This window comes from Grammomys surdaster, unplaced genomic scaffold (assembly GCF_004785775.1).
Source record: "Grammomys surdaster isolate TR1022 unplaced genomic scaffold, NIH_TR_1.0 125408, whole genome shotgun sequence".
NCBI classification, from domain to species: Eukaryota; Metazoa; Chordata; class Mammalia; order Rodentia; family Muridae; genus Grammomys; species Grammomys surdaster.
The window spans coordinates 1233609-1242910 of NW_021620278.1; the positions used below are offsets into that span (position 1 = coordinate 1233609).

General features: G+C 35.1%; 1 protein-coding gene across 6 annotated transcripts; it reads left to right on the forward strand.

Annotated features, from left to right (window-relative positions):
* The first annotated feature begins 1409 nt into the window (after positions 1–1409).
* LOC114637739 (zinc finger protein 501-like) lies at positions 1410–7567 on the forward strand. Of its 6 annotated transcripts, XM_028786002.1 has the most exons (5): positions 1410–1439; positions 4213–4339; positions 5889–6402; positions 6568–6654; positions 6712–7567. In XM_028786002.1, exons 1-5 carry the CDS (start codon positions 1410–1412, stop codon positions 7565–7567), a joined length of 1614 nt encoding a protein of 537 aa, XP_028641835.1. The 6 variants fall into 6 exon arrangements, with proteins under 6 accessions (XP_028641835.1, XP_028641834.1, XP_028641833.1 ...); XM_028786001.1 differs by having other exon boundaries at positions 6568–7567; XM_028786000.1 differs by having other exon boundaries at positions 5889–6290; positions 6354–7567.
* Positions 7568–9302: the final 1735 nt, after the last annotated feature.

A 9302-nucleotide genomic window follows, 5' to 3' on the forward strand; every position in this document is an offset into this window, starting at 1 on the left:
AGGAATGTATAAAGCTAAGTGATATTTTCTTGTATTTTTAAAACAGCTTATTAAGTGTATTATCATACTGAAGTATTTCTTGTGGTTATAGAATACTTGCCTTGCTAGTATCTGATCAAGCCCGCTCTCGGGCAATTGGTTCTCCAGTGCAGGAGTGTGGATTAAAAGAAAAGAGAAGATTAGACAAAACTGCAGCATGACCCCAGCCAGTTCTGAGGCTGAAGGCAGGTTTGTTGAATTCAGCTTCTCTTTTAAGCCCTTTTACTTACGTGCAAGTATTCAGGTCAGTTCTAGGTTGAGGAACCAACAATACAATAGAAACAAACACTCAAGGAACAAACAAGGCAATATACAGAGTCTTGTGATCACTCTTGCTGTTTCTAAGGGCTCATCTGGATGACAAAAACTTCTGAGCCTACTTCCCTGTCCTAGCCCACAGTTATATTCAAGCCTGAGGCCTACTTTGTTTTAGCCTAAAACTTGGATTCCTGACTGAAATTAATTCTCTGTTTTAGCCTAAAAATAGACTCTTGCCTGAACTTACTTCCTTGTCATGGCCCAAAGTCAGATTCCTGCCTAAAGCCCATTTCCTTGTCCTTGGCCAATGTTGGTTTCCTGCCAAGCAGCCTCAAAGGCTCTCCACCAGTATCCTTATTTGACAGATTGAAAATTTTCTGTGTCTTATGTGTTCTTTGTAAGTGCTGCTGCACTGTGATAAGTTAGTTTGAAAGCTTTGCACATCCCTTATGTTTTTATTTGTGTGTGAACACATGTAATAATGTTTATGTATGTGTCTGTATGGGTATTTATGCCAGGAGACCCATGCCATTAATTCTTACTTTCATGTGGAAGTACAACATATTTATCAGATAGAACCTTTGTATTCCAAGGCAACAGGACACAAATGGAAATGACATGTACTTTATCTTCCGCGTAGGATGAACTGGAATTTCATCAAAGGCTCAGATATTGTATTCTAGTGTGATTACTAATGAAACTCCATTCAATTCTAGAAATCAGTCTTGGCACTCTTTAGCTATTTGTCTTTGACTCTAGACCCAAGAAGAGAAGTTTTCAGTAATTACCCTGAGTGTTAGTGTTCCATAGCAGGTATACATGTGTTTTATGTTTATGCCTGGTAATTTCTGAGGTTAGAAATAGTCATTGGGTTATACTAATATTAGGAGACAAATCATCCCATGCTCTCATGTCTGTAGAATTGTTGTCAAGATACCTGGTATCAAATACCTGGTATTTGTTATTAATGATTGTTTTTTAATGTGGGTTAGCATTGTCTGTAATAGAGTAATATTTATTTCATCTTTGAATTGTTCAATCCTTGATGTGAACTTTCAAGAATTCTAATCTTTGTTCCTCACACAGCACCTAGGAGAATAACAACAAAAAGAATGAGTGCTTCCCTGGTAAACACTCCACAGGTCAGTGTTCTGTCAACATTTCTTTAAAATCCCTTTTTTTATTCAATCCATTCAAAAGATTAATTATATGTGAAATGTTATCTAAGAGCTTCTTTTCTATCATTTTCATTTTCCTCTGTGATAATGAAAATTCAATGTTTTATATACATCTTCCTATTTCTACTGTATTTTATACTGTGAGGATGTAAAATTCTCATGGACTGGAGACCTGCTGGACTCCAATAGCATCTATTAAGAATGAGTCTCAAGAATATGTTGATGGATATTTTCTACATTGGGTAAAGATCTATCCTTTTATATTAATGTGGAAGTAAGGTCTCTTGTGTCACATTAATTTTATTTCATGGATGGTCAGATTTCCAGACACAAGCTTATGAATTTGGGTATGAAAATATGTTGAAATTTGCATTACTAGTCAGTATATGGAAGAGTAGAATTTTTAGAAGTGTGAAATTATAAGGGACCCAATGTATTGAATCCTCATAGTAAATGTATCAGCTCTCTAGAGGCACAGATGATGGACGGAAATTATCTTTCTTTTGCCAATGATGTGAGCTGAGGCAGATTTCAGTATTCTGACAACTCTTTTTTATATTTTATGTCACACAGTAATCATAGAAGTGTTGACAACTGAAATCTGTTTGTCTCATGAGAGATACTGCCCCTGTGGTAAATTCTCAGTATAGAGATGGGTATTTTCATTTCTTTTTGATTTCAATCTTTAGAAGCAGTGTAAGTCCTGTGTCTTCACCTTCTCATTTCACCACATGAAAGACATTAGTGAGAAGTTTTTACAGGGCATTGCATTGGTGCTATGTATAAACCATCAGTTTTCAAACATAAATTAACGTGCTTCCTAATTTTTTGTGTTTTGTTTTTTAGCAGGAAGAAGACTTGATAGAACCTATGTTATTTTTCTTTATTGAAATTATGGATTACATAACTGAAGGGTTGTGGCAATGATTCTATCTTTTATTAGAATACAATTTTCTTTAATTATATAAGTGGAGTGTTCATCCGATTTGTTTGTTTGTTTGTTTGTTTTGAGACAGGGTTTCTCTATGTAGCCCTGGGTGTCCTGGAACTCACTCTGTAGAACAGACTGGCCTCCAATTCAGAAATCTACCTGCCTCTGCCTCCTAAGTGCTGGGATTCAAGGAGTGCACCACCACTGTCTGGCCATCCAAATTTTTTTATGTACACTGAATAATACATTATGCCCCTAAAACCCTGAGTGCAGCACCAATCCTTGCTGACTGAAGTCAGACACAGTAGTGAATTGCAATATGTTTAAAAAGAATTGAATTATGTTTGTATGGAAAAGCAGCAAGTACCTTTACCTCTTAGTCATTTTTTCATGCACCAGGTTTACATTTTTGAGGCTCATTTGTAATAGAGAGAGTATAAATCCAATGTATTATAGTTTTCATGAACAAAGGAAGAATTTTAGATCGTACTTCTCTATGCAAGCTATAATTCTGATACAGAAGTGGTCAAATACTGAAGAAAATGTAATTGTTATTACATGTATTGATTATGCCAGCTTATATAAAATATTAAATAGTTTAATGCTCTCAAATATTGGTATTATTACATTATAGTGTTGAATATATTCTCATAAAATAACTTCACAAAGCATTTGACTATCTGTGTCATATGATGCTGCAGTACTATTCTGTTTAACAAAAAACTCTGACTTTTAGTGTATCCATTAATTTTGCATTTATTTTTTTTTGTTTGTATGTTTTTTGTATTCTTGGGGGTTTTTTTGTCTTTTTTTTTTTTTTTTTTTTTTTTTTGGTTTTTGAGACAGGGTTTCTCTGTGTACCCTTGGCTGTCCTGGAACTCACTCTGTACACCAGGCTGGCCTCGAACTCAGAAATCTGCCTGCCTTTGCCTCCCAAGTGCTGGGATTAAAGGCGTGCACCAACTGCCTGGCTTATTTTACATTTCTTATTCTACCAGTTTGATCTAGAAAGGATGTAACATTCTACTTAGGCCTCAGATTGTTAAGTAGATATGTTGTAATCCAGACAAGTGAGATGCAGCTGCACACAGGAATAACCAAGTGTCCATATTTCAGCAAGCTGTGCATTGTAAAATTTGAAAGCATGTTTCTTGTCATCATAATTTGACAGTTTATGATGTGACACTAGGATTATATTTGATGTCAACCCTTATTTCATAAAGATATGTTACTGCATTTAGACATCAAATATACATGTTATATTCTGTAAATGTTTACTGTTTTTGAAATAATTATATCCTGTACTCTCAGGGAAACAGAAATACAAGGAAGTCTGAGTGTTTTACAAAGTATTTTGTATTAAAGTTAAAGTTCATCTTTCTTCAATATATGTTGGTTACCTTTGCCTGAATGTATGCATATGTGCTGTGTATTCTTTCTGCCAGTAGTGTTCCGAAGAGATCATTGGATTTTAAAGAATTGGGTTTAACATTCCATTGTGCAGTCCATTGTGGGTGCTGAGAAACAAATATCATAATAGATGACTTTAAAAGATATTCTACAAATCAAACTGCACACAAAATTTTCGAATGTAGCCGTGGTGGCCAATCTTTCATTTACTGGTAAGGTCTCAGTAAACCAAAGAAAATTCATAAAGGTGAGAGACTTTCTAAATATAAGCATTATATTAAGTCATTGTAGAGATTGTCTGTGGAAGAGCAGCAATTCAGAATTTCAGATACTTCTCTATAGGACTTTATGAAAACATTTGTGCTTCAATATTTTCTTCAATCATTTCCATTCCAGGGTCTGTTAAACTTTAAGGATGTGGCTGTGGACTTCTCACTGGAGGAATGGGAATGTCTCGATTTTGCTCAGAGGGCATTGTACATGGATGTCATGTTGGAAAATTACAACAATCTATTGTTTGTGGGTAAGAATGTACTTCTTCTTGACTTCCTGATTCTTTCTTTGAATATTCCCATTTTGTATTTATACAAAATCTCTGAAGTGTCTACAGACCCCCAAAAGAGGGAAAATCAAAATTTTTTCTGGTTAAAACCATAATGTTTCATTATGTTTTCTTTATAGTTCTCTGCTTTCTTTGGAAGAGTAATCAATGCAATATTCTCTGATCTCTCCTTACCGCTAATCTAGCTTGATTCAAGTCTTTCAAGTTCAAAAGAATTAAATATTCACAACAAGGAATTATATTTCTACACATCAAATAGTTGGACTATTTTAATCTTACTATTGCTTTAAAATGTTCCCTCATTTATGATTTTAAAAACTGCAACAGGTTTCAGGTGTATTTAGAGCTGTTGTTATGGAGAAATTTTTTATTTACTTTTTGACAATTGGTTTTATTCTGGGACATGGTTATCCTTTCATTTAGGATGCTGAGAGAAAACTATTTACTGGTTTCCATGTCAGAGTCAGTTACATCATAAATTTATACTTACCAAAGCTACACATTGTCACTCTGAATCAAATTGTAACCATAAAATTAGAGATACATTGTTCAGAGATCTACTTTTTCAAATTTGATTATAATGTCCTAGCTTCTGCAAAGTACAATTTTCTTTTTTTCATTCATTATTTTGTTAATTTCCGTTTTAAATGCTATCCCTTTTCCCAGTTCCTCCTCTGTGAAGCACCTTCCTCCTCCTCCCTCTCCCCTACTTCTATGACAGTGCTCCTCCACCCACACTGCAATGCCTCCTCACTGCACTAGGATTCCCATATGCTTGGGCAGCAAGCCTTAACAGGACCAATGGCCCCCACTCTCATTGATGCCAGATATGGCAATCCTCTGCTACATATGTAGCTGGTGACATGAGTCCCTCCATGTGTACTCTTTGCTTAGTGATTTTTGTCCTTGAGAGGTCAGGGAAGTCTGGTTGATAGATATTATTGTTCTTCCTATGAGGTTGAAAATCCATTCAGCTCCTACAATCCTTTCCCTAACTCCTCTAATGGGGACCCATGCTCAGTTTGAATGTTGGCCGCAAGCATCCATTTATGTTGTCCAGGTGCTGGTAGAGCCTCACAGGAGACAGCAACATCAGGCTCCTGCCAGCAAGCACTTAATGGTATCAGCAGTACTGTCTTTGTTTCTTGTCTGCATGTGGAATGGATCCCCAGGTGGGTCAGTGTCTGGATGGACTATCCTTCAGTCTCTGATCCATTCATTGCCTCTGTATTTCCTTTAATGAGGAGCAATTGTAGGTTAATATATTTGAGGTGGGTAGGTGGTAGAATATTAAAATAAGTTTTAAAAGGCAATTATCATTTCCTATCGTTTGACATAGATAAGATTTGAGGTTCTTCTACGGATCCATGTAATGATTAAAAAAACTCTCTCTTGAGAGCACGAGTCCATGAGAATGTATATTTTACCTAAAACTTCAGCAAACTGGTTATTGAATCACTTCATACTCATGTAAGTCATCCCTGTCATCCCTAATTGCACTTTTTTTCAGAAAATCATCGCATATGTGGAATGTATGAGAAAATCTTAGATCAAGACACACAGTACATTGTCCATGAGCATGTGAATATCCAAGAAACGTCTTCTAAATGCAGTGAACTTAGCAATCTGATTCATGAATCTACCCAAAGTACACCTCATAAAACTCATGACAGAGATGCATCTCTTCAATTCTCAAACTTAAAAATATTTAAAACTGGAAACAGTGAAGAAGTTTACAAGTATAACGAATGTTCAAATGGTTTAAGTGTGAGTTCAATCATTAGTCTCAATCAAGGAATCCACATAGGAAAGAAAGAACAGAATAGAAATACAGAATTTGATAAAGTTTTTCTCTCTAAACATAAATCACTGGTGAAACAAAATAATATTGGAGTGAATCCTTACAATTGTAGTGAACCTGACAAATGTTTTACCCAGAAAGACAATCTTCAAAGTAAGGAGAGCATTTATCAAGGAAAGAAACCTCACAAATGTAGTGAAAGTGAAAAATGTTTTACAGAAAAGTTTAGTCTTAGCATGCATCAGAGATTTAATACACAAAGGAAACTTTATAAATGCTGTGAATGTGACAAGTGTTTTGCCCATAAATCCTATCTTAGTGTTCATCAGAGAATTCATACAGGAAAGAAGCCTTACAAATGTTGTGAATGTGACAAAACCTTTTCCAGAAAATCTCATCTTCGTATTCATCAGAGAATTCACACAGGAGAGAAACCTTACAAATGCAATGAATGTGACAAATGCTTTACCCACAAGTGTAGTCTCAAATTTCATCGGAGAATTCATTCAGGAGAGATATCTTACAAATGTAGTGAATGTGACAAATGCTTTATCAGAAAATCCAGTCTTAGTATTCATCAGAGATTTCACACAGGAGAGAAACCTTACAAATGTAGTGAGTGCTACAAACGTTTTACTGACAAAGTCAGTCTGAGAATTCATCAGAGAATTCATACAGGAGAAAAACCTTACAAATGTAGCGAATGTGACAAATGCTTTGCCCATTCATCAAATCTTAGTGTTCATCAGAAAATTCACACAGGAGAGAAACCTTACAAATGTAGTGATTGTGGCAAATGCTTTAACCGACCATCACATCTTAGCATTCATCAGAAAATTCACACAGGAGAGAAACCTTACAAATGTAGTGATTGTGGCAAATGCTTTACCTGGAAAGTTAAACTGAGTATTCATCAGAGAATTCATACAGGAGAGAAACCTTACAAATGTAGTGAATGTGACAAATGCTTTACTGTAAAATGCAGTCTGAGAAGGCATCAGAGAATTCACACTGGAGAGAAACCTTACAAATGTAGTGAATGTGACAAATGCTTTAACCAACCATCACATCTTAGGGTTCATCAGAAAATTCACACAGGACAGAAACTTTACAAATGCAATGAATGTGACAAATGCTTTACTGAAAAATGCAGTCTGAGAAGACATCAGAGAATTCACACAGGAGAGAAACCTTACAAATGTAGTGAATGTGACAAATGTTTTACCCGACCATCAAATCTTAGTGTTCATCAGAAAATTCACACTGGAGAGAAACCTTACAAATGTAGTGATTGTGGCAAATGCTTTACTTACAAAAGCAATCTGAGAAGTCATCAGAGAATCCATACAGGAGAGAAACCGTGCAAATGCCATGAATTTGAGAAATAATCTTCCCATATAGTTAACATGTGAAGGCATCAGAAAATTTATACATGAGATAAATCTTACAAATATTGTGAATGTGACAAATGCATTACCCACAATGTCAGTCTGTCAAATTATCAGAGATTTCATACAGTATAGAAACTTTGTGAATGTAGTTAGTGAGACAACCCTGTACCAAGAAATATCATCTTAAAATTTATTAGAAGCTGGGCAGTGGTGGCGCACCAGCTCTTGGGAGGCAGAGACAGGTGGATTTCTGAGTTCAAGGCCAGCCTGGTCTGCATACTTCCAGGACAGCCGGGGCTGTACAGAGAAACTCTGTCGTGAAAAACCAAAAAAAAAAAAAAAAATTGTTAGAGAATACTTAAAGAAGGGAAAACTTTCAAATGTATTTAAAGTGTAAATCCTTTACTTTTGGCATATCTGTTGGAATGAAACAGAGAATTCATACCAGTGAGAAACTTAGCAAATACAATACATATGGAAATACCTTTGATTTCATTTCAGGTCAGAAGAAACATCTAAAATTTTTTAGTGGGAAAGTTATTCTGTTGTGGAAAATGCGGCATTTTCTTGGATAAAATGTGTTTTACCTAGGGTGTATTCTTTGCAACATTTGAGGCTCCACATTAGAGAATGAGTACAATTATGAAAAACTTGTGAACTCCGTCATGCTATGTTTAAATCTTTGATAATGTCAAGTATTAATGATTATTGAAACTCTGAAAATGTGACAGTGTAGGACAGTTTTCATTAAACTTTTCCTTGGTCACCCTCAAATATTACAAGATGAAGGTGAGTCTGAAAATGAGAAGAATGTAATGTTGTATAACACTTTCATGGATAGGGAAATAATGCATTCCAAAGAGAAAATAATTGAGGTGTGTACAATAGCCCTCAAAATATATAATAAGACTGGCAACGTCCTGTTAATTTTATTCAAATGAACAAATTCATATTAGTTGTACATAAAAGAGTTTCTTACAAAGTGAGCTACAGACACTACAAGTTCTGTATCCTATATTATAACTACAGATGTGAAGTACATTTCAAGTATCCAATATCCATAATTCTTATCAAATGCTGGTTTTATTATTCAGGATAAAAACTAACTATAAGTCCTTTGTGCTCAACAACTCCATCCCATTTTTCCTGTAAATAAAGCTGAATGATTCAACAAGTTTGAGTTGGTTATTTTCAGTTTTCACTTGGGTTACTTTGATCAATATATGTCACTTCTTTCCAACCAATGTCTTTCGTGAAACATGCTGAAGTCATGAATATTTTCTGCAAGTCTGTAATGTAAATATTATAGTAGGGATTATCAACAGGTTAGTAACAACCTCTTTGGAGTTGGAATGACTCTTTCACGGGTGATGTTTAAGAGCATCATCAAACACATATTTCTAATGGTCTTAGAACTGAGAAATCATTCATTCAACTACAGGTTCATCTGCCCACATATGAATAATTTAAATTGTGTGTCAGTGGTTAGCATTACAAAAGTTAGAAACACAGAATTAGTGAAAATGATTGGTGAGAACTAAAATAGGAAAGATTCTGTGCAACATTCCAGGCTTATTACACAGTAGTACTAGGTTAAGTTAAAAAGACTTGAAACAGAAAACATGTAGAGAATTTCAGAGCCTCAGCAATAAGTCTGTTCACTCTCTCTTGATATCAAGGCAGTATGAGATACAAGTCTATCAGAAAATAAATGAAAATATGGCTTCATTGT

Coding starts and splice junctions, on each gene's coding strand:
- LOC114637739 (XM_028785999.1), top strand. CDS start 1,410: ATGAGTGCTTCCCTGGTAAACACTCCACAG. Junction 1,440..4,212: donor CCCTGGTAAACACTCCACAG/GTCAGTGTTCTG, acceptor TTTCCATTCCAG/GGTCTGTTAAACTTTAAGGA. Junction 4,340..5,888: donor CAACAATCTATTGTTTGTGG/GTAAGAATGTAC, acceptor ACTTTTTTTCAG/AAAATCATCGCATATGTGGA.